We start from the raw sequence: 26,416 nt of genomic DNA, 5'->3' as shown, positions 1-26,416 counted from the left end.
GCAGTTATTTCATCTCCTGTCTGCGGCAGGTATCCCTCAGGACATCGTGCCACGTTGGTCTGAGCAGAACACTCCCCGCTGTGGGGGTACATGATTGGTTTTTAGCTCTTGTAATAATTCATCAGGGTAAAATGCAAAAGATACACCTCCCCATTATGCATTGTCTCCCAAGCAAACGGTGTGCATGAGAATTAATCCTGACATGCGTTGCCAGGCGTGGGATGGATGGCACCGTGGCACCAGTCTCCTTGGGACCGGGTCATCGTTGGCGCTCCTCTGCGCCCTGGACAGGCTGCCCGGCTCCCATTGTCAGCGGAGGTCAGTCTGAGGACGATAAGAAGCAGATGGAAAAGCTGGCACCTGGCCTTTCCTTGTGCACCCCCGCTGCCTGTGAATGGCTGTCTTGCTGTGAGCTCCACTTTAGAATTAGTTCCACAGCACTCCCTCGTGGAAGCACAAGCCTAGCTCCAATCACTCTCATGTAGAGCAGCTTGCCCTTCTATCCCCCTTTGTTCAGGGTCCAATTTATCTCCATACACAAGCATTTGTCTGGGTCCAGTATTAACAATGAGCTACTTTTGTTGAGAGCGTGCAAGATTTTAGAGATCCGCGGTGTTATCTAAACAATTCGCTCCCTTTTGTTATTTTTTTTAATTCACACCTTACTTCTCGCATAGTGCTTGGCTGTTCCTGTTCAAGCACCCCCCCTTGCTTGCGCACCAGTCTCTTTTGTCTTTAATATTCCTAATGCTGGTCAATTTGTCTGAAGGACCACCACTCTGTCCGGCTTTTTGCCAGTCCATTTATCCAACTATCTTTTCTTAATCCTATAAACTCTGAAGCATGTCATAAGGGGAGCCAGGCAGCCAAACCCCAGGTGGCCTGACCATAATGGAAAAAACCCAGAGGGGGGTCTGGCATTGGAGCGGTCATTACTTTACAATGGTATGGCCAGAATTAGTTGTGTTCTTCTAATGCCTGTTTCTGCAGGGGACCAAACGGAGCGAACACATACTGTGGGTAACACTGCAGGGTCGATTTCTAGCCGGGTATTTCCAACTCTCATGCTGGCTTTCTCCTTTCTTATTTGACTGATGGAGGGAAAGTAACTTTTCAGTTAGATGTGCAAACTATTCTTATTTGAACCCCTTCCAATCCTAAATTGCAGACATAATAGATGAGAGGCAAAGGATAATGATTTAGATTTTCAAATTGCTTCCTGGCTCCCCGACAGTGTTGAAACCAACAGGAAAAAAAGAGAAAACAATCCATAATTACCATTGAATGTAGCCTTTTGTCCTCTACACCATATCACGTCTTCGGTGCTCTATGGGAGCATAGGTTTGAGTTTTGAGAGCAGGGAGCAGCTTCCTGGAAGACGGGTGGTTTTCATGTTGGCACTTTTGAAAGATGTTTGGTTTATTGGTTGAGCGATCTGCACCATCTTTTCTGTGTAATGGATGGGGAGGAGCAGCACAGTTTTATGATGTAAGCATTTCATGGCTGGAAGATGTAAATAAATGCTGACTTTAAAATCGAAAATGTCCAGGGACTGAAACACACAGGAGACCCAGAAGACATCGCAGCGTCTGTTGATTTGTGGCTAGGCCTCTTAAACTAGTTTGCAATGATGATACATTCTTTGCATTATTGCAATCATATTTTTTCAGTTGAATGCTATTTTTATTTAGTCCTCCATCCTTTATGATGTTTATTGCGGACCCTATCCTTTCTGCTTATTAGACAACGTGTGTGTGTGTGTGACCTTCCTCTTATGTAAAGTGTCCCCTCTCTCTGTCATTGTTTAAGTTCCCTTACCACAACATAACACTCATTTGTCTACTTTCCCCAGGTGGTGGTTCACACGGAGGAAGGTGAACGTCTGTACCGCATCTCGCCCTGGGCTAAATATGTGACCAGAGATGAGAAATCTGTCATCTACGACTGGGTTCACTGGGATCCACCTAATCCCTACACTGTGAGTTTTGATTTGAATGTTTTTTTATGTTTTTCGTTTTAAATTTCTATTCATATTTCAATTTGTTTTATTCTGAAAAGAACAAGCTAAAAAAATACAAACCCCTGGGGGATATTCTGAATTTGAAAAACACCAGTGCTGTGCAATCAATCTTAGAGCGATTGGTTTATTTTTCATGTTTTGTTGGTAGGAGCATTCTGAGCTGCCAACATTGACAACAATTTGAGCAGATTTTGTGGGGGGTGAAAACATTGAGGCTTCATATTAAAAACCTCATCAAAACTTTTTTGGTTTGATGGTAACAAAGTTCAATCAATTAATTTCTTACAGTGTGGAACAAACACTTTAAACATTAAAAATCAGCATTGTATATCATATACTGTTGTTGCCTTTTCTTAAAGGAATACTTCATCCCTAAAATGACCATATGTTTATTATTTACTAACCCTTTGATACCCTGATTTCTTAAAGAAAACGTGTACCTGAATGCCTGTGTATGCAAAAGATTTTGGCAAACATGGGTTGAAAGTATTGACCATAATACTGAATAAATCACAATTGGATCATACTAAAAGGGTTGATTTGATACTAATGTGCTACTGTTAAACGCAGACCCTATTCACTTCCATTCATCAAGACTCCTCCGCTTAGTGTGCATAACATTCTCCGGATAAGTGCATGAAAAGCGTTTTCTTCCAGTTTTCTAGGTAACAAAGGGTGAGTAATTGATAGAGAAAGGTTATTTGTGGTTAAAGTATTACTTTAATGGGGCTGCTTGATGCTGAGAGGGTCTGAATGTGACTCAATGCTACTAGATGCCCTCATCACAAGTGTCGACAAGCAAAATAATAAGAGGCTATTTACTTTCTTTATCGCTTGTTATTTGGCACCATTTTAATTAGAGAAGCCCTCTTACTGGGTGTTTATTCCCTTTTTATTTACAAGTGGCTCAATCATGTACTTCAAATAGCCTGTTCACAAGGTCTGGTGGGTAGCCATCAGGACATTTGGTCTATGTATAAAACAAATCATTTTCCTATTGTGTAACAGAGACAGGCTAAATCAGACATTTGAACATGTGCACAACCATTTCCAGCCTCTGTGGTGGGATGAGACCGGATGAGACCCAGAAAACCCACACTGTGTCTTTGACCTTTTTGCTCATGATTACTCATAACATGGACTGTATTTCAAGGTACTTTTAGGGAAATGGCTGTCATGATTTTGAATCCCTCTCCAGCAAATCCACCCTCGGCCAAAGAAGCCCAAGGGCCTGAGAATCTATGAGGCTCACGTGGGCATCGCTTCACCCGAGCGAAAGGTTGCCACGTACACCAACTTCACCACCAACGTGCTGCCTCATATAAGAGACGCCGGTAAGACATAAGACCACCTGAGATTACTCTCTTCCCTTTGACTTCCCTATTATTTAGTTGGCTACTCAAGTCCTTAAAAACTGCAAGAACATCATCCTGCTCTGATCCCCTTCATATAAGTGTCAGCCAGAGCTTTTGCTTTTTACTCAACTTGAGAACATTTTATACCTTCTCAAGTCAAGTACGAAGAGTAAGTGAACCATAAAGGTGATGTTTGTGAGGTCCTCCGTACACATTAAATCAGAGCCAGCAATGTAGTTTGAAAAATCCTATTCCAGGAGATTGAGAGCCATTTGTTGTATAACCAGTGTCCTGTGCCATCTTTGTCAACACTGGTCCTTAGCCGTTTCTCCTGTACAGTAGTTGTATGTATGGTAGAGCTGTCACATTCCCACAAAGCCACAACAGCAAGTCAACATCCTTTTTACTCGCATGACCTGAAGGGCTCACTGATGATTGGACAATGTTTTTTAAAGAACCAAACCAAAGTTATTATTTACAATCTGTCTACTTTCCATCTTCCAAGAGAAGAGAGCATCATTTAGACTTGTACTTAGGGCTGGAAAATGTGACTACAAAAGGATTATGACAATTGTTGTTTTTTTCAATCAATTTGTCTGTTAATATATATATATTTTCTTTATCTGCTTTAGTTCAGTATAGCCTTCAGAGATGTTGGCTGTCTGGACTTGACTTTGAGCCTATTGTTTGGTGTAACATCTGTTAAATATGTCAATGACTGACAGTTACAGCTGTTCTCAGTTTAATGTCAAATTCTGTTTTTTTATGTATTGAATGTTGCCATTTTGACTCAGTTGAATTTTATCAGATGAAAAAAAAACTATCATGAGGCGATTGTGAACATAAACTCAACTAAATAAACATTTTCCTACATATTTATTCAGGATAATATTTATCTCATCTTTGTTAAATTCTAATATATAGAGAACATGCATTAATAAACGGATTGAAATTATGCTTGAATTGGAAACACATTGTTAAAAAGTTTCATGAGTGCTGCTGCTATAATTATACTTAAAATGTTAACATAATTGTGAGCTTGTCTTGCTATTCATTTTTTTAAACTGATTTGAAGACAGAATGTTTAAGATTTGACTGAACACAAATACTTTGCTACATGTTCAACGATAGGCTCCATATTGCATCCTGCAGATTAAAATAGTTAACTCTAAATCAATAAATGTACTTCAACTTGACTTGGAGTAAAACAATTGATGTGTGATCAATTTTCTTAATACCTACTCAACTTCCTTAAAGCTCAAGATTTAAATGTGAATTCACCCTTAAGGAAAATATCCCTGTTTTGGTTTGCAATCTTGCTCTTATGAGATGTGGCATTATTTAGCATTTAAAGCAGCCTGCTGTACACACATTATTAAAAAGTAAAGATAGCAAACCAGGAGCAATCTGATAAATGCTGTTTCCTTGGCAGTGTCATCCTGTTTTGTGGGAAAGAGAACTGCCAGAGTAAATTCTGTCGAAAAATCCACCTGCAGCAGCTGAGCGAATCTGCACAATAGGATTCTCCAGGAGGCTAAACTCCACTGTCTCTCGTGACGGCTGCCTCTGCCTGCCTTTCCATTTTCTCCAGTGTGAAGTATATACGCTCTGTATATATAAATATAAAAAACTTCAGCTCACCCCAGTGCTTTGTCACACCATTTCAGAAGCCAGCGTTTCTTTCTCTCTGTCTCTCCAGCCTGAAAAGAAGATGCGATATATATATATATATATATATATATATATATATAAAAATGTGCTCCACACAACAGTGAAGAACCGCAGGGCCTCCCTATGGAGTGCTCAGTGAGAGTTTAAAAGCCTGTTGTTCTCTTATTCATAGAAGCAGTTTTGGTGGGTTGTTTGAAATGTTGTACATGACCTCCTGACTCTGATAGCTGGTGTTTCCCTGTAGCTGCTGCTTGTCTTTAGGGTATTAGAGCTTGTGTCAAAAAAGGACACCTGGAGCTCACTTATACAGTATGACTGACACTGGTCAAATCGTATTGAGTCCTACGGTTACCACATGCTGGCTGTATCACATTAATGAGACAAATCACATCAGAACCGATTTTTTATAAACATATTGCTCTTATTTGTTTAGCTTTTGTGTCTAACAACAGCGTACTTGATGTACTAATGACCTGATGTTGATCAAACTTGTGGGATGAAACAAACGTTTGCAGGGAATCTGAATCAAAGGGGCGGAAACATGCAATATTTTCCTGTTGCGAGTACTGCCTTTGTGGGGGTGGGCCCATCTACTTCTAAAAAAAAATCTTAAGTAAAGAGAAGATGATGAGAATAACAGTTAATAAAGGAAATAAGGTTATCCAAATAGAAAGGATACAATGCTTTAAATAACAAACACAAAACACCAAGATGTCTACATTGTATCATGCTGCCACACGTTATGAACACATATTTTATGATCATTTAGTTGGTTAGCCATGGGTAATATCTGAATGTTTCAATAAGTTAGACAAAGTCAGGTCACAATATTCTAGTAGGGAAGTCTTTAGACGAATAAGAATATTTTTTTAATGTCCCTCCTTACTCTGTTTGCAGGTTACAACTGTATTCAGTTGATGGCTATCATGGAGCACGCCTACTATGCAAGCTTTGGCTATCAGATCACAAGTTTCTTTGCTGCTTCCAGGTAACTGTGTACAATTCTGTTTGATTAATATATGTTGTTCACTCTTGATTGCAAAGTTGTTATGTACAAATAGAATGTGTAAAGCTTTCTTTCAGCGTGAGCCATTCAAGTCTAACTAACAAAGAACTGCTAACAGAGCACTTATATACTAATAAAGGACTGGCTTATCTATAGCCAGTTGAGTAGCACTTGAAATGCTTGGCTCTATGAAACCTGAAGTACTTATATGATTCCTGGTCGAATGTACTTATTGTAAGTCGCTTTGGATAAAAGCGTCAGCTAAATGCAATGTAAAAGTCATATAGTTTTCAACACTTATGGTGAAGTCCGCCATTCCTTCACCAAAATCGAGAGATTCAGAAGAAACAATGCATGTACATTTTAGCCAGTGTGCATTTTAAATTCTATGAAAGGCAACATTCCATCAGGAGTTCAGTGCTACCGTGCCGGGAGACATCGTTTCTGGTCTTCTTTATTGAAACAACGTAACAAGATGATTCCGTTCTTCTTAACCAGGAGTATAATTATACAGAACATCTGTTACCTGCAGTAAATGCCCCTTTAATATAAATGGTTCCAGATAAATGGGTGTGTTATTGTGAGGTTTAAAAACTGAGCGAGCAACTTCCAACTTTATAGAAAATAGTCACCTCAAATCAAGGTTAGGAAGTCTGACACCAGCAATAATCTCTCTCTAAATACATTTGCTGTTAATCCAGAGAGTGGAAGGAGTAGATAAAAGTGGACTAGTCTGAGTATTTATCTTCTCTCAGAGATTGCTCCTCCCTTGCTTAGAGTCGAGCCTAAACCCAGAGTGTAATGTATATAGTGTAATTTCACACATGATCGATCTCTCGGTGTCATTTAAAACCCGAGCAGCCAAATACCGGGAAGCGGGGTAATACTGTCGCTGTGTCCTGTTTTGCAAGAAGGCTGATATAATGATAGCCGGAATGACAGACCTACTTTTTTTGGACAATATGAGCAGTGTACACAAAGATATGTAGGTTAGTATATGGAGGTGAATATACATACTGTTACTCTGTGGAGTGTATCGTGAGTTCAATAGTGTGTTTCTTATGACACTGTACATTTAAATGCTATAGAAGTGATATCAAATTATTCGAAATCCATAAAATGCTTACTGTTATAATTTAATTTAATCGTATTCCCAGTTGGGCAATTAGCAGATGCACGTCTAAAAAGCAAGAATAATCTGTACACATTATAAAAGCATGTAAACTGAATCAAAAAGTTGAATTGATGATTATTACAACATAAGATCTACACATTTTGAAAATGATGATGAAAGAATGGATAACTAAAAAATGATTTAAAAGGAAGATCACATTTGCAGAATAATATTCTGTTTGAATATAGACATTTGAATCCACATCCAGGGAAAATATGCATATTAATGACAACATGTAAATCAAGCGGGTGCCCTTGCATTTTATCCAATAATGTTGTCACTGTGATGCAAATGTAATGAAAAATAAACTCAAAGCCAAGGACATATGTGTAGGTCATCACCTTGCACAAGTGACAAACCAGGTTTATTTTAGGAGACAGGTGAGGTATTCTGGTCTAGTATTTTGGTTAGGCTTTAGAAATAGAGTGGTTATGTGTTGTCAGGAAGTTGGTCGTCCATTCATCCTCTAAGGGTAACTCTGACATGAGGATTCTGATATAGGGTCAAGAAAAGGATTAGAGGTATGTTTGAGGTTAAGGCCAAGAAATGGAGAGGGTTTAAGGACTAATACAAATATGTGTATGTGTGTATCTGTAGTCGCTACGGCACCCCGGAGGAGCTGAAGCAGATGATAGATGTGGCCCACTCGATGGGCATCGTGGTGCTGCTGGATGTCGTTCACAGCCACGCCTCACAGAACACGGAGGACGGCCTGAACCACTTTGACGGCTCCGACTCGTGTTTCTTCCACTCTCCACCCAGGGGGGAGCACAAGCTGTGGGACAGCCGCCTCTTCAACTACTCAAGGTACCCACCGTCTGATTCAACAGTTTACTGTGACGTCATCTTTAGGTTTGTTTAAATGCATCCCTGCAGTGTACCGTACAGTATGTATGGATTTGGTTTGCATGCACAAGGTTCAGTCCTTAAAGGTCACCTATTATGCAAAATCCACCTTTCCCTGTCTTTTATCCATAAACATGTGTCCTCCCCTCTGCGTAAAGAGATTCTGAATGTTTCAGGAAAAAATATTCGCTCACTTTTTGTCCTGATCCATTTATATAAAATCCTGTCTGAAAATAAGCTGATCAGATTTTAGCCACTTTATGATGTCATAACGATTTTTTGGCTTATGCAACCATTAGCTAATAACCAACCAAGGTAACACCCCCCCCCCCACCTTATCACCTGAATCTCCACCTAGAGCACCATTGTGTTCTTTTAAACGCAGATGGGCGTGGGGAGTGGCTCATCTAAAGTAACAGACAGAGAATCAGCATTTTTTAAACAGGCCTGCAACAGAGGGGTTTATGGGTAATGCTGCAATGCACGATCTGTTTGGTATTTCAGCCAAACACTTCAAAGACATGTTTGTATATATCTGAGACCTATAATATATTGAAGAAAAACAGTATTATAGGGGACCTTTTAAAAGGTTGAACTTTAAAATAAACTTATATGAGATATGTTTGTCAAAATGTAATAAGACATTTATTCATGTAATACTTCACATTAAGATGTATAATCAACACCAACTGTTAGTTTTAGCATTAGGTATCTGCATCAAAACATATTGTGCATGGATAGGTTTGGTGATTTGAATCAAAGCACATGGTTTAAACTTGCATGAAGTCTATTTATGGCATTAGTATTTTAAACCGCAATTTAAGTTGAGCAATAACAATTCATGAAGTCTTTTATAGAAGTTTCTTATTACATAAGTTCTTTTGTAATACAGAAAGTTGTGCTACATGTATGTAAAAAAAATCACATTTTAGTTTCTTCCTGCTTCACAGTAGCAGTTCTAACATACCTGCTGTTTATCTGTTGTTAGTCACTGTACACCTGCATTACACCAGCACGGCGGGACTTCTTTCCTTTTGTATTGACTTGATTCTACTCTAATTTTATTGCAATTAAATCCGACATTCAGTTTTTTTCAGAGCCTTTTAGTGGGGTCCAGAATACAAAAGCCAGGAAACTGCCCACTGATTACAGCAAGTTCAACTCCACATTATACTGTGGGGATTAAAAGCTGCATTTAAATGTTGCATATGATCAGGGGTGCACATAGCTTTCTCAGTGAGGCACTCGGATGAGTACCTGGAGTCAGTGTTTGGTACTCCAACTTCTGGCTCCACTCAAAGTTATTTGATGAAGCCCCCTGTATCGCGAACGTCAACGGGGGTGGGGGGTTGCTAGTGGAGTACTTCAGGAAAGTCGACGGGGGGGGCTAGTGGAGTACTTCGTGACCACAGAGCTTGAACCTTGTGATCAGCTGTTTTAGCGCAGTTCTCCAGTGAAGGGGGGGAGTCTCCCTCCGCAGCCAGTTGGCGTAGTTTTGGCACAATTCCTTTGTACAGGCCGACGTTAACAGCAGCCCTGTCTGTGCACGCGGAGACCGACTCTGTCGTCCGGTGATCTAACCGCCTTCTGGAAAAGCTTCACAAGTACGTCGGTACGCAAATGCACTTTGTGACACAAGTGACGGTACGCATTTCAGATTGTTGCGTACCAGCGTACCAGTTATGTGCACCCCTGCATATGATACTAAACTCATGAAAGATACTTAAAAAGCCACCGTTGCTGCATCAGATGTGTTTACCTTTGAAAACAAGGCTGATGAATGAGTATGAATATTTAGGGGCTTCACAATTTATAATAAAAATGTATTGGCAACATATGAAGAGATTGATAAATGAGGCCAGATAGGAGAAGACATACCACTCTTTATATTCACTCAGACTATCTGGTAAAGCGTGATGTGTTCAAGGTCAAAAGCGAGACATGATCTAAAAATGACAGATTACATCGCTCACCAAAATGGCCATGCAGTCAGATTCGCTGTTAATCTGATATTCCTAAGGCGTAGAATGGGTTATTAATGGTGGATGTAAGTTTCCTCAAATGCTCTTGATTTTATCTTTTACACATTGGTCCAGACAGGTGTTGAATGTTAATGCATTATGAGTAATGGTTTGATGTTTCAGTGTTGGCAGTCTTTGGCAATGCTCATATTTTCAGCTAATTTAGAAAAGTGTGAGGGAAAACTTGAAAGGCCTTAAGTCTGCAGGCTCTGCTGGTGCCTAGTGTACACCAAAACTATTGATTGTTGTTGTAGGCCCTGTTAATTAAGCATCTCTTCTCTTGCCTCTGTACCCAGAATATGATCCCGGTGCACATTAAAGAGGAACAGCCACTGTTGAGTGTATCAAATGCCTCTTTTCAAGCTCGCTTTTAATAAGCGTGTGTCGTGGTGCAGCAGTTTCTAATACATTATACAATGTTTAGTGTCAGGCAAGGGGGCTATAATAAGAGAACAAGGTTCTTCTTTCATTACTTATTGAACTCTCCTCATATCCAAAGCACTCATTAGATACGAAGCAGACGTGTGCCGCGACTGGGAGGCATATGAAGAGTCATTTGTAAAAGCCCAAAGGGGCGCTGCAATGTCACAGCCGGTTCATTTGTCTTCTCTGCCTCTCACCGCTTGTTTGGTCTTGTCGTTTGTGTCAAGATTTTCTGCTACCCCCTCTGGAAGGAAATGAACCTCAGAGGGTAGCCCTGATGCTAGTGTGAAACACAGGCTTCTTTTAATCAAGCAGCAGCGCTATCAGCCATCACAGTCCGACCATGATGTTCTTATTAGGTTGACAGAAGCTTACTGATACTGGCTATCGAGGCGAAGATGCTGCCTCTTCTGCTCCACTTTCACTTGTATGTGTTTCTCTTCAACTTTGCCTCATAAAACATTCAGCTCACTCTGTAGAGAATGCTGTTTAGATAGAGGCCTGCTATCCAACTGGTACCTGGAGTTGCCTGAGTGAAATGTGTCTGCATTTTAGGACACATGCTGCAGGCGTTTACCCTTGCTGCCATTTTGGTTGGTGTTTGTCAGGAGGTTCTAGGCATAAGGAGCATTTGTGTCTGCTAACTAAATAGTTTAAATGGATGAATCATTTGGTATAATAGAGGACTAGGTAATACATTATTTGTTTGGAGCATTTCAGCTGAAAAATATCCTTGAAACATAATAGGGTATTTTACTTGTAAATCAATTGGCCATTGGATAAATACTTTTTTATTTCCGTATGAGGATATGCACAAAACAAACAGATGGGTATTTGCACTATTTGTTAGCACCCTTTTCCTTCATAAACCTTTTCAAAGTTGTGAAAGTCACCTTGAGACGGTGACCGAGTGAATGGAGCCAGTGGTTGATTCGGCGTGTTCGGGGTTGGCAGCCAGAGGAGCCGAGCCTTTCTGCAGCTCAGGGCCTTCAGATGTGTGGGTTCTAAAAAGCTTGATGTGGGCTTGTTCTGTAATCCTCCCACCTCTCTCAGGATCCTTTGCATCCATTTTTCATCAATCTTTGTGTGAATTCTTAAGATATGAAAAATAGGCCCAGGGCCAGGCTCCGTGTTCTCATGCTGACACATCAGCTCTGAGTTTGAGGACCAAGGAGCAATCATTCTCTCTTTGACAAGATTATTCTATGCGTGTCTTTTTATTATGTTCAAATATTTGTTAATGATGTGGGGATGGGGCATTATAGATAGTGAATATTTCTGTGAGTCTGTGCTGCCTTTGATTTTAAATGAATGAGGACAAAAGATAGCTTATAGACACTCACTGAATGAGATTAGCACTGCTTGGATTGAAAGTATGTTATACTGTATGAGGGCTCAAATAAAGCAGAATCAAATTATTTATGTTCTCTCATGTATGACATTGTGCTAAATCCGTTGCTCATGGTACATGTTTGTCTATGTAACCCTACTCTCACTCCTATAAAAAGGATCTTATCCCAGGGTATACATTTCATTATGAAAAGCTAGTCATGTATAATATTGTAGTCTTTGTTTTACAGTACAATAAAGTTGATCTTAAATAGAACAAATTATGGAGCAGATATTTCGTCATTGGCATAACTTTTAACGGTGTGAGAACTATTTCTTTTTTTATTCTTAGATTTTGGGCCTACAGTGTGCCAGATAAACAGTCTTTAGATAGATATAAATAATAAAACTGTCATTTATGGAAAGCAAAGAATCTTCAAAATGATAAATGTCAGGATTTAATTTTAAAGAAAATTGATCGCTTCCTCCCTTTGGACCTTCCATACTTGGGCCAACTTTGGACTGTAGTTGTGGCCAGGCTGCTGTCTTATCGGTCAATAAACTCACATTTGAAATGTCAACTCATTCCGAATTCAGTCATTTGAGTATTTAGTACCCATGAGTTATTCCCCCTGCCCCATCAAGTCACACAGCAAGGAGAAAATCTGTTTTTCCCCTCTGGTGAGCTCCAGCTAATGAGCTCAGCTTAGCTGGAGGTGTGCATGGTGGCTGCTTGGAGCTCCCTGTGGTGCTTCCACTAGGTGCTGGATGGAGTCAGTGGATAGGAACATATAGCAGCTTTGCACCTTCATGCCCCTCAGCCCTCTAAAACTATGTGACAAATAGCAAAAAAGTACCATTCAGTAATATGTGCAAAAACCTTTCTGCACTCAGCGTTTGAGATGAAATAAACTACCTCTTGAAAATACATTTTATATTTTCAATAAAGACATGTTTAAGTGCTAACTGCAATTTTAATCACAAGGCAATGACCTTAAATAAGTAGATTTATTTTCAGTGGAGAGAGATAAGAGCCAAAGTTGAATCAGTCATTTTCTCATTTATCATACTGAGAAATTATTTTTACATGGTTTTCAAGCTTTGCAAAATCTGGCTAGTGAATGTTTTATTGCCAAATAATGAAGCTAGAAAGCAAGCAGACTTCAATTGGCCTCAAATCCCATACCAACCACTTTTTATTTTACATTGCATTGCATTTAGCTGATGCTTTTATCCAAAGCAACTTACAATAAGTGCGTTCGACCAAGAAGATACAAACTTGAAGAAAACAGAATCATATAAGTACATCAGGTTTCATAGAGCCAAACATTTCAAGTGCTACTCAACTTGCTTTAGATAAGCCAGTCCTTTATTAGTATATAAGTGCTCTGTTAGCAGTTCTTTGTTAGTAATTCTATCGCTCGAAGTGGAGTTGAAAGAGATGAGTTTTCAGTCTGTGCCGGAAGGTGTGTAAGCTTTCTGCTGTCCTGATTTCAATGGGGAGCTCATTCAACCATTTTGGAGCCAGGATAGCAAACCCACGTGTTTTTGCTGATGGGAACTTGGGTCCCCTTCGCAGCGAGGGTGCAGCGAGTTGTTTGGCTGATGCAGAGCGGAGTGCACGTGCTGGGGTGTACAGTTTAACCATGTCTTGGATGTAGGAAGGGCCAGATCCATTCACAGCATGGTACACAAGTAGATTCTAGCAATTACTGGAAGCCAATAACCACGAATACTGAAATGTTATCTGCTGTGGCTCTTCTATTTCACCAACCGGCTGTTACTCCCTCAGCTGAGCCTGTAAGGCTGCACCCGCCCACATGACCAGAAGGTTTTGATCCATCCCTTTTTGTAATTAAGCAAATTGTTGGCATATTGCAACTTGAGATGGTGGTGTTAGCCAGCCATAGGGTGACCAGATGAGAATGAGTGAAATTTGGGACCGGGGAGTTGCATGGTGGGTCTGGTCATCTGGCCATGGTGGGCGTAGTACAAATAATAATCCAGTACTGTCCAACAGCCATACAATATGTGTTCTATACATACTAATGCTTATATGTAGGCAACACTAGAATCATGTTTCATAACAATCAGTATGTATTGTTTTATTTGGCTATAGCTAATCAAATCTCAGCTTTAGTCAAGTTTTTGGGGGAAATACGGAGGGATTGTTGTACCCCTTGCTCAGGTACAGCAAAGGCACAATACACAAAAAATACAAATATACAGAATACAAGATACACAAGTTGAATGGGCAGGTAAAGCCAATAAAACAAATAAATAATTAAAGAAAGCACATACATGTATAAACAGCAAGTGATTCCCGATGCCATTATTCTGCTTTTATAATGTATAATTATATGTATTGCACAGGGGATAAAATACTTTAAGGGTAAGGGTTTGGTCACCCTTACCATCCATCTAACTAAATGTCCATTAATAATTTTTTGGATACATACCGATTATTATATCATAAAGTGGTCATTCCTTTTCAAAAGAGATGTTTTTCTGAGAACATCCACCTTGAAAGATATCCTCCAAAACTAAAATATGGCCCTCCAGGGAAAACTCGGTGGGGGCAGAATTGGCCTGCCACACTGCAATTTAATTCTGAAGGCAGCAAGTACAAGCTGATACTAATTACAGGTTGCTAAACAAACAGTCTCACAGGCAGCAGAATATCCCAGGATGCCGAGCGAAAGCAACTAGATGCCAGGCAGCCTTAAGAATGCCAGACAAATGGCAGATATCTGACACAAAGCACTGCAACACAGCGACAGTCTGTCAGGAAGCTAGATGAGAGTTTTCCCTGCCAGGCAGCCAGCATCACCAGACTGCCTACAGCACTGCTTATGTGATACAGCCGTATAAAGCAGTTTTTCTTATACATATTTGTATTTTAAGACACAAGTTGCTGATAGGATGAAGGAACCCTGTTTTACCAGACTAAGGCCGATTTAAAGGAAGGATATGTGACACCTAACACGATTTTAAAATGTCTACCTTGATTCACAAAAGTAATAGAAAAGACATTATACAACATCAGCAAGTCATATCCTTCAAGGACCTGCGGTGCGGCATATGTGTATTTAATGTACCCACCACAAGCTGGATGAATTATTCCATGACTGAATAAATAAAGAATTCAAACCTCAACCAAGAAATGCAAATTCATTTCAGGTGTCGCTCCTGTCAATTTCTCTGTCCTCTTAATAGCTTCAGGGATTGGAGAAAAGTTTGTAATGCCTTAAATGAGGCACCTTATTTGTCCTTTTTGGTGCAACAAATGCACACCATCCATCTGGCTGTCGAGCATCGTTGTTTGAGCATCACATTTCTTGTGGAATGACCGGTCAGGTTCTTTAAATTATTTGGTCTTATCTGCAGTTACCTGTGATGTTGTGAAAATGGGGACTTAAATCTTTTTCTCTGCCATCATGACAAATGCCTTGACCCCTTATGCAAAATTGAATTGTGGAAAGGCAGAATGCTTCCATATCTGCTCTGCTGCAACAGAACACATATACCACAATATGGGTCACAGTCATGTTCAGCTGGAGGCGGAAATGAGCTCTGATAAGGAGCAACTAAGCATGAAGGTGAGGTGAACAAATCGTGTTATTTGTATTGACTTGTCAGGGGCTTTTGTAGTCGTGTGTACTTGCAGTAAAAAAACAACGACACCTACTGTATGATAGATTACATTATTTTACTCTACAAGCAGCAATATTAGAGCTTTACTCTATTAGAGCTCCCTAACCAGGTTGCACTGTCATTACTGTGCTTTAGCATGAGGACACTGTAAGATACAATTTGATTTTGTATCAACACCACAGGCCGGATGATAACTTCATTGAGCTGCATAGATAAGCAGCGTATTGCATCGAGTATAAAGATCTAACTTTCCCACTGTAATTGGACTTGATGATGAATGGCATTGTGGGTCCTAATGTGGCAGTATGGTTTCATCCTGGGCCTCTGGCTCTCACTAGCTATTATCTCCATCCCATGAGGATACATTGTGTCTGAGCCTTTGTTGGCTCTGCGCAGTGGAGTGGAGGACCTAATCTATTTATCACAGGGTCTGCGTGACCACCCAGCCAGGCTGCTATATCGGATCATAGCAGGCTCCCTTGTGCTCTTCCTCAAGGGAAGGAAGAAGCGCCAATGTAACATGCAGCTTCACACCTGTCAAACAGTGCTGAGGTTGGTCATCCCTGAGGAATGGAGCACAGGAGGCGAAGCATTCATATGTATTTTGTGTCACGGCTTACTCGGACAAAAATACATGGGATTTTGTCTTTTGCCATGGAGAATGTAATCTTTAGCATTTAGTGTCGGAGCATTCAGAGGGGGGAATCAATTTAAAGAGGAGGTGTTATTGAGAGCGAGGATTGTGTAGTGTTTGGATGGATTTTTGTACTTTGAGATGTTATTGAAGCGTTGTTGAAGCATGAATCTGGGACTCCTCGCTGCTTCACCGACTTTCTGACATGATGAAATTGCATCATTGAAGCAAAACGTGTTGGATTGCCCCTCAGTGTGGTGTCTGAAAAAAATAAACCTAAATAACATTCTGTGTCTAACTTTTGTAATTTAGGGTCTGAATGAGGTTTGTAAATTGCTACAATTACATTCAAGAAGCAAGAAAAAATCATTCATTATCAATTTACATTTAAAATTATGCAAATCATTCAAATGTAGCCTTTTCTCAACAGCATCATTTGTGGACCCCTCCATTATATTTGGCACGGAGAGTACATAGTACAAATCGTTTTCACAATTTCCTATAAGGCAATTCCAAGAAAGACCTCAACTTGACTTTGTCACATCAAAAATAAATTGTGAGAAATAACTTAAGGTTCCATGTCCTGTATTGCTTTAACTGATCCTTTATTTTTTTCATAGACATGCCATGGGTAGCATATTCTCACAAAAATAGAAAATGTATTTCGATACATCCAGGTACACCAGACACACATCATTACAGCCATGGTTAGAGCTGAGTGTACGGAGAGCACAGTTGAATCAGTGTCATGCATGTGTCATTGGCCTGAAACCACTGTGCCTCGCTGCTGCTTTCCAGCACGGCGTCCATGTGTACAATGTTTAATTTGGTGCTCATTACACACACTGCAGAGAGACAACCAAATCTTAAGTTTTAATGGTGTTTCCATAGCAACCCACCACTAAAGCGGGAAGAGGTGAGGTGCGTAGTGTACTTTGCCTTGAGTGGCTGCTCACATCCCGATGACTCTCCCATTGCTCAGAAACGGGGGCCAGAGCCATTTATGGAATCCGCCTCCTCCAGCGCTGCACAGCCAACAGGTTGAGAGAGAACATTTTCATGATCTTTAGAACACCATGGGCCATAGAAACCCCAGATGAAATGACACCATCATATTAAGGTAGCTTGTTCTGGTTTGTTGGAGCATTTGCGCTCTCTCTTGAAGAACAGGGGAGCTCGTCATACGTTGAAGATGGTTGCCAAACGGCAGAGTACAAATACTTCGTTACTGTACTTAAGTACATTTTTCTGGTATCAGTACTTTACTCCACTACTTATTTTTCTGACGACTTTTTACTTTTTCTTCTTACATTTTTAACACTAATACCTGTACTTTTACTTCTTACATTTTCATTTACAACAGGTTTGTTACTTTAGTTTGAATGTGTGTTTAGTGGCATGATCATTATTATTTAGAGTCACTGCGTGCCTATTGATTTGAACACGATTCGTGTATCCATCATTTCCTGGTCTTCTCTAAAGAAGAGGGACCAATGGAAACGTTGCCGTTGTTCAGCATGGAAACATTCATTAGCTAACAATGACATTATTGTTCTATTAATATAAAGGGAGGTCAGGTACTCTTTAAAACAGCTGGTTCTGTAGTTATGGGTACTTTTTATGTAAGTACATTTCGAAGCCCATACTTCTTTACTTTTACTTGAGTAAAGACGTTTAGTCAGTACTTCTACTTTTACCAGCGTATCTTTTTAAATGAGTATCTGTACTTCTACTTGAATAAAGGCTGTGTGTACTTTTGCCATCTCTGCCAAAGGGAATGTAAGCATCTGATTTATTTCATCCTCAGGACAGGGAACTCAAATCCCCTGCATGGTGTTTACCCAACTGTAGCATAACATCCTATCAATTCAAATACCTCAGGATGGGCTGGGTTATACTAAATGATTGCCCAGTGGTCATGCGAGTGGTCTGATGGAAATCGGGAAACTTGAAATATAAGCCACTGATTTACTAATCCTGACAACAGGATACGTGACAGACGGTGCCCTCTCTATGGTGTAGTTAATGAAAACACCATCTCCTGTCACTGACACTCCATCTCCAACATAATTTAGCTTTGGATATCAATATGGGAATGTCCTGTAGCGGTGAAAATTAATTTCTGGTGTGTGAATAATTCACAGCTTCTTGTTGATCTGACCTTGAGTGTTTGTGTGTGTGCCTGTTTTTTTGCTAGCTGGGAAGTGCTGCGGTTCCTTCTGTCAAACCTGCGATGGTGGATGGATGAGTACGGCTTTGACGGCTTCAGATTTGATGGCGTTACTTCCATGCTGTACCATCACCATGGCATGGGTAAGTTTGGTTTGTTTGCCTCTTGTATTTCAAGACTGAAGTGTGTGTGTGTGTGTGTGTAAAGCATGTCATCATCCTCTCTTTTGAAACATGTAGTGTCGTATGTACCAGAGACAGAGACTTAAGAATAAGGAGTTTTGTTGAGAGGTTTGACAGTTCCCAGACATCATGCATGAACATCTTGCTTCAATAAAAAATAAAAGGTCACAAAAGTGTAACTGTCGCCCCATGAATTAACCACAGTTAGAAACGTTATATTTTATATATAAATGCAGTTGAGTGAAACAAAATAAAAAATAAACTAGGCAGAACAGCCACTAGAGCCTTGTTCCTAAAAAGTATTTTGAATAGGGTTGATTTTCTGACTGAAGTGTGCCATTTCTTCTGCTACAATGCTGTCTGATTGACATATTTCTAGCAATTATTCATTGAGGAAAGCCAATCAAATGAAGCGATGATTTCATGTTTTTAAAAGGATGAACAGTTGTTGGCATAGCAATGTCCCAGCAAAAGGATGAATCAATCAAGACAACTTGTTAATGTTAACATGGATTCAAGTATATATAACACATGTTCAACTTTTATTATGAATTTGTTTGCAAGGAAATGCATTGAGCATGTATGTCAGGTCTTCTTGATGCACCTAATGCATTGTGGTGATTGCATACATTTTGTATTCTTGTTCTGGGAGCAACAGATATATAAAAAGGGACAAAAACACCTGAAATAATCCTCAAGGTTTTATGTAAATGTTTGTATCATAACTCTCTTTTAATATCCTACAAGTACTTGTATTATGTACAGGTACTGGTATGTGCTTACGACCTCTAAAGTGGCATATTACTGTGCAGCACTTGAGAGGAGAGTGAATCAACGCATAGTTTCTAAACTGAAAGAGCATTACTTTTATGATTTATTGTTGAGGACTTTTTAGAAAGAAAGTAAAACAGTTTCAACACTTAGAAAAAAAAGAATGAAGGTTTTTTAGAAGTGGAACACATGATGAGTGTTGAATGTGTGGGTGTTTACTCCTTAGGCGCAGGCTTCTCAGGGGACTATAGCGAGTACTTTGGCCTACAGGTGGATGAAGACTCTTTGGTCTACCTGATGCTTGCCAATCACATACTTCATACGCTGTATCCCGACTGCATCACTGTTGCAGAGGTAAAAACACACCTTCAGCATCCACTTACTTTGCAATGACACTGCCCAAAGCTACTCTTAATTAAGAGCACTTATTAGTTAGGCATAGATTACTTACTTATTCTTAGGTGTAATTAAGAAGTAAAGCAAAATAAAATGGGATGTCACTCTTTTGTTGGCCTGTGATGTAGGATGTGTTGCCCTCTAATGTGTGAGTTATAGAGTGGTGTTGGTGTGATCTTGGCAGACTTATGGTGGAAAAAAACGTGTGCACATAAAGGGAGGATGTGAAATTAAATAGTGTGACTTCTCTGCAGGATGTGTCGGGAATGCCTGCTCTCTGCAGGGGAGTGGAGGAGGGAGGACTTGGCTTCGATTACCGACTGGCTATGGCCATTCCTGACAAGTGGATTCAGGTAACATGATTTACTTCTTATTCATGCTCCAAGTTTATTTAATATCTAAAAGTTTCATAAATACAGACATACCGTCAAACTTTTGGGCTCCATATAACTTTTGTGAATACCGTCACACTGGTTAGATTCTCCTCAGTTCAATCATTCAGTTTATTTTACGCAGCAGAGTAACTGGTTCAGATTAATGACATGGTAAAAATGAAGAAAAAAGTGGTGTCTCCCTACCTTTTTTGAAGGGGTCTTTTAAGTTCAAATATGTGTCAATCTTTCAAGTATTTGTATTCCTTAAGTCCGTAAAAGGGCCACCGATGAAAGGAATCAAAACATTGTATACCGCAGGGAAGAAACTGGAGGCTGTAAACAGGGATGAAAGACAAAGTCAATAACGGGGCATGTTAGGAGGCATTAAACACTCTTGTGCTATATTACAACTGAGCCAGTTGCTAAGCTTTTGAGCCTTTTTAAGAAGCTATCAAGACTAGAGCATAACATGTCTAGGAATATAGTGACAGGAGGAGGTTCTTCTATCCCTTAAGGTTCTTCTTTACACCTGCACAATACTGTCATTGACAAGAAACTACAACAACCTGCACAATGGACTAAATTGCATAATAATCTGAATTGATTATTGAACGGTACAATCATGGACTATCTTTGTGAAGCTTATAATATTCATTTTGTGTTTACTCTTTGCCAACGAAATATTCAATTATGTCAACTTGTAGTGGGTGATTTTATTGCATTAGCTTGCATTATATTTTATAATATTATATTAAGGTGTTTGACTACTTTATTTAGCGTTCACTACATTTAAACATTGATAGTACTGGGCATAGATTGCTTTCTGTACTGCAATGAATTCCTTTGGTTCAATAATAAAGATACTATAACATATTAGATTTAATAATTTTCTTAAATTTCTTAAAACTGTATGTGTTACATTCCATTTTACTTTTATCCAAAGCGACTTACATACTCAATACTGTGGGCAATCCCCACAGGAGCAATTTGGGGTGAAGTGTCTCAGGGACAGAACCACATGCTAACTGCAGTGGGGTTTGAACCTGTGCCCCCCTGATCCAAACACCAACGCACTAGTCCACTGCGCCACACGCCTATGTTACAATATTTGTGGACTGCCTTGTTAAACTCTGATGTTCTATAATATAAAACTTTCATTTTCTTGTACCTGCCTCAACTGCTCAATAGGCTTCACATTAAATTATATTTAAGTAATAAGTTAAAAATAAATGTTAAAATCGCATATAAAAATATAATATTTAGAGTAGAATAATAAATAAAAAAAGGTTTTATATAATGCAAGTCCAAACCGATTGATACTGACTACAAGGACTATGAAAAAAGTGGTGATATATATCTATATTTTTTGGAGCTAACAAAATTCCATTTCAAAGAAACGTGTAAAAAATACCTTTAGTTCTACAGTCATGATGTCACAGTTAATCATATCACAGATATAGACGGGCCACATTTATTTCCTTGACATCTTTAGCTATTAAATAGCTCTTTCTTGTTTTAAATCAAACTGATGAAGGTCTTTGTGCTTTTTCTAAAGCAGTGCTAATTTATTTTTTCTTGTTTCCCCTTCTTAATCCTACCTGCTGTGTATGCAATGGGAAGGTCATTATGTATCCCTTCAGACACAGAGTTATGAATAAATGATGGAAGAGACACAATTGTTATTAAAAATAAAAGCAGTAAAAAAAGACAAGCCTCACATGTTAACTTAAAGGTCATCTTGTCACTCTTCCAAGATGAAATGTAATGTTGTATTTTTTTTGTGTATGATTTAAATAGGCTGACATTCACCTTTTACATTTCACTTTGATTCACATTTCCGTCTGTAATGTCTGTCCTTGGGGTGCCTTTACATAATGGAGTTTGAATTCAATGCTCTGTTAATTGTTCCCAACCAGTTAGACAATCAGAACAGCTGACCTCCCTGAACGTTTATCAGACTCCACTCATTCACGAGTAGAGGGGATCATTTGAGCTATAATGACATTCAAGAATAAAGGGTCAACTTTTCCACTCTAACAGCAGGCACAGTAAGCTGTGGAGACATTTGGAAAATGTTATTTTAAATTGAAACATTATGAATTTGACATGAATATATTATATTGAATGGCAATTGAGAAGGACAGTTTATAGTCCTAAAATCCAGACATTCATTTAGTGGCTTCAACTTATCAATGTTTACAGTGTTATTTGTGAAGGGGTTATTATACCGAACATATGTGCTAATTTTATGGGGCTTTACAGTCTGTGTTCACCTCGGTGTGAATGGAGTTTTGTTAGTTTGTTCCACGAAGATACATCATAGCAGTACATAACGCTGAAATGGACAAGCTTTTATGAGAATATAATGTGAAGTCTGCTTTTTATTGCTTTTATTCTTTTGCTCTCTTAAATTACCTTATCGTTGTTTTTATTTGCTTCAATTTAGTTGTGTTTGTCCTATAATATGCATTAGAGTCATAACTATAGTATACTTACGTAACCCCAGTTCTAAGAGTAACATGAAGTGAGATGTCTCACTATGGGATGCGCCTCATCGCGGAGCAAACAGAAGCATCAATCTCATTACGCCAATCCTGATTGGCTGGTGATCTTGACGTCAACGTCAGGGGAAATCACCCCCTATAAGTAGCTTGCGCCACAACGCATGCGTCATTCAAAATAAGCACCTCTTCTCGCTTCACCATAGCAAGGAGGGCCGTCTGGTGAAACATCTCACTTCATGTTACTCTGAGTACTGGGGTTACGTAAGTAATCTATAGTTCTCATTCATAACACTCCGTTCGATGTCTCACTATGGGATATTGTAGCTCCCGTATTGCCAGACGAGCTTATCTCGAAGATCACCGATCAACCAGAATTTAACAGGTGGAGTCCCGACTCAACAAGGTGCCCAGCACTGCTCGGGCCACGCTTGGAGCGGATACGTCCAGCCTGTAAAAGCGGACAAAAGTGAGCGGCGAAGACACCCTTGAACAAAGCCCAGGATGTAGCCAGGCCCCGAGTCGAGTGAGCCCGCAGACCCAAAGGTGCTTGCAGATTCTGACTCGTATAGGCCAAAGCAATCGCCTCCACGATCCAGTGGGATAGTCGTTGCTTAGTAACAGGCTTACCCTTGTGAGGTTTAGCCCAGGACACGAAGAGTTGGTCATTAAGATGAAGCTCTTTTGATCTGTCCATATATGTGTGTAAAGCCTGGACTGGACACAATAGATCCTGCTGCTGCTCCCCGGAGGAAACCAGCTGCGGAGGAAATGCCTCAATGTCAATCGGGGTACAAAACCAACCACCTTTGGTGTAAAGGCAGGGTTGGGTTTCAACAACACTCTCGTTTGCCCTGGGGCGAACTGAGTGCATGAGGGATGTACAGATAGTGCATGGATATCACTGACCCATTTAGCGGATGCCAGGGCCAGTAACAGCACTGTCTTGAGTGACAGATGTTTCATGTCAGCTCCTTCCAGGGGTTCAAATGGGGTCATTTTGAGCCCATTTAAAACCACTGCCAGGTCCCATAAGGGCACCAGCGACCTGGAGACAGGGAGGAGCCTGCGCGCTCCCTTCATAAAACGGCAAACCAAAGGATGTTGGCTAGCCGTCTTACCCTCAAAGCCCACGTGGCATGCAGCAATAGCAGCCAGGTACACCTTGATCGTGGAGAAAGCTCTGTGTTTATCGATCAAGTCCTGTAGGAATGATAAAATCACCCCGACAGGACATTGAAAAGAGATGTGCCCTTCTTGAAGGCACCACTCCTCAAACACCCTCCACTTACAGTCGTAAAGAGACCTGGTGGAGGAAGCTCTCGCACTCTGAATAGTGTTTATCACCTTCTGAGGGAGTCCCACTGTATTCAGATTGTACCACTCCCGGGTCAGGCCCATAGTGCCCCGTGCTCTGGGCGTGGGTGAAGGATCGCCCTCCCCGCCTGAGACAGTCTGTCCCTGCGTGGTGGGGGCTGCCAGGCTGCCCGCACCACAGCTGATATATCCCCGCCAGCCCGTATATTGCGGGCTAGGGTGGAAACATCAGAGTAAGTGTGTGGCGTTGCTCTTTCACTCTGGCCAGAGTTAAGGGTAACAGAACCAGGGGTGGGAGCGAGTACAGAGGACCCGGAGGTCAATCGTGTACGAGCGCGTCCCCGCCTAACGGTGCGTTTAAATCGTGCATTAAAGAGAACAGCTGTCATTGAGCATTTTCTCCCTTTGCAAACAGACTTAACGCGGCTCCGCCGTAACGCACCCACAGCGGACTCCCGATCCTTGGATGAGGAGTCCAGTCTGCATAGAGTGGTGCACCTCTGGACAGTAATTCTGTCCCTAGGTGCATAACTCTCGGTACCTGTGTCGTTCTCAGAGAGAGGAGACGTCTGCCGCTCCAAGGGATCAGTTTGTGTGCCAGTGTGTGTGACTGGAGACAACGCAATCTCCCCTGGCGGTTCATACACGATATCGTGTTGTCTGTCCTCACGAGGACATGGTGTCCTCTGAGAGAAGGCAGGAAGCATTTTTGGGTGGGGAACACCGCTAAAAGCTCCGGGTAGTTTACGCGTGCCCGCTAGAAGTTTCTGTTCTAGAGACCTCTCACCGGGCGACCTTCGTAAGTCCCCTATCAGCCCGTCTGACCTGCGTCCGTGGTGACCACCTTCCGTGAAAGGACTGCACCCGTAGGCGCGTCCCGCACTGGAAAAGTCGGGTGTAGTGCCACTACGCATTTCATAATAACTAAAACTCTCCGTAAGCCGTGGTGTTCGGGGTTTAGTTTTATTATGAGGCCCATGTTTAGTGGGTGCTTTACGAGGACATTTTCCTCCGTAATCTGACTCCGCTCGGTGGGCTTTATAGATAAAACCCTTCTTTCTAGGAGAGAGAGAACCTCTCTCTCCAGAATATGGGTTGACTCTCTCTGGGTTTGTGAAAACAGATACATTATAACTGTTTTGAGAAGCCCAGGCAGATATCGTGAGTATCTCCTGCTGTATGCTCCTTAGAGCCAGCTGGGATGTCACTCTTACGCCTCCGACCGGCACTGCGCATGTGCGTGCCGGTGGTGCCCTTAAAGCCCCGGCCGGCACTGCGCATGTGTGTGGCGGTGGCTTCACGGACCCATCAATAATCCGTCCTTTCAGAGGTGCCGTAGCTGCTCTCAAAAGGGGAAGAATTGGCGGGCTGTCCATTACAGCTCTGGCCGGCACTGCGCATGTGCGTGACGGTAGTGCCTTTTTGAGAGAGGCCGTAGCTGCTCTGAGAAGGGGATTTATAGTTAACGGACTGTTTATTGTCTTTCTTTTCATTTTTTTGAGCTGCGCCCTTGGCCGGAGCCTGGATGCGTCAGCAGAAAATGGTTTATTCAGACAATAAAGATGTGACATGTGTTTTGTGCGGACTTGAGGATGACGTTGAGGCATCTCTCGAGGCGGCGGGGACACATTTAGAGCCGGGGAAGGAACTTCCAGCTCCGTCACGGAGGGGAGAAGGAGGGGCTGTCAGGCCGCTCGCTTCTTCTTCCTCGCCGAAATTCTGGGTCGGCTGTGCCTGGGCTGCAGCCGGAACCGGAGATTTTCTAGACCAACTTGCCCTCGTCTCCTGCCTGGGCTGGGGACTCGGGGCGGGCTGCGACCTCTGCTGTCCTGGTACTTTGAACCCAGCAGAGCGCGGTGCAGCTTGGGCGAAGGGCCGCCGTTGCAAAGGCCGCGGCTGGACCCTTCGAGGGAGACAGAGGTGGAGAGCCTCGTCTTCCTTCTTTTTCGACTCGCACTTCCTCTGCATGGAAGCGAGAGCGGAGCCGAAAATCCCCTCGAACGATGGGCATGTCAAGCACATCTTCCTTTTCCTGGTCTGGGAGGTTGGTGAGGTTGAGCCATCTAGCTCTTTCCTGCACCACCATGATCCCCATTATCTTGCCCGTGGCCTGGACGGCGCAGCGTTGGACACGGAGACAAATGTCTGTGACCGCGGCTATCTCGTCCAGAGTGGCCGGTCCAGGATTGCTCGACATATCCTCACAGAGCTCCGCTTGGTATGCGGTTAGCATCGAGGAAACGTTCAGAGCCCTGGCGGACAATGCTGCGGCTCTGTAGGCCCGTTCCGTCATGGTAGACTGGAATCGGTCCGTCTTTGCTGGCAGCGTGGGGTTCCTGCGTGGCGGTTGGCCCATCCTCGGTAGGAGGTTCCATAGGTGGTATGTGGCGCAGGCCGAGCCTCTCAGTACCGTCACAGTCAAGGAAGTGGGCACCCTGGATTGGGGCCTTGTTGCTAAAGGGCCGGTCTCTCCACGAGACCGACACCTCATCCAACATCTCCGGGAAGACCGGGAGGAGTTGCCTCTTTGCCCTCGTTGTTTGGGAAAAAAGTTTTCCCTCGTAACGGGACC

General features: G+C 41.5%; 1 protein-coding gene across 1 annotated transcript in view; it reads left to right on the top strand.

Moving 5' to 3' along the window:
• Positions 1-26,416, top strand: part of gbe1b (glucan (1,4-alpha-), branching enzyme 1b) — a 94,267-nt gene that overhangs the window by 12,031 nt on the left and 55,820 nt on the right. The window contains exons 4-10 of the mRNA XM_034096973.2: positions 1,853-1,978; positions 3,219-3,354; positions 5,944-6,034; positions 7,824-8,033; positions 18,331-18,446; positions 19,483-19,610; positions 19,907-20,005. Coding sequence (XP_033952864.1) covers positions 1,853-1,978; positions 3,219-3,354; positions 5,944-6,034; positions 7,824-8,033; positions 18,331-18,446; positions 19,483-19,610; positions 19,907-20,005 — 906 coding nt within the window. The remainder of the gene's footprint in view (positions 1-1,852; positions 1,979-3,218; positions 3,355-5,943; positions 6,035-7,823; positions 8,034-18,330; positions 18,447-19,482; positions 19,611-19,906; positions 20,006-26,416) is intronic.

The sequence above is a fragment of the Pseudochaenichthys georgianus genome, chromosome 13, assembly GCF_902827115.2.
Source record: "Pseudochaenichthys georgianus chromosome 13, fPseGeo1.2, whole genome shotgun sequence".
Classification (NCBI taxonomy): domain Eukaryota; kingdom Metazoa; phylum Chordata; class Actinopteri; order Perciformes; family Channichthyidae; genus Pseudochaenichthys; species Pseudochaenichthys georgianus.
Note: the sequence above shows the minus strand (reverse complement) of the source record. Positions and strands in the feature narration are given on the sequence as shown.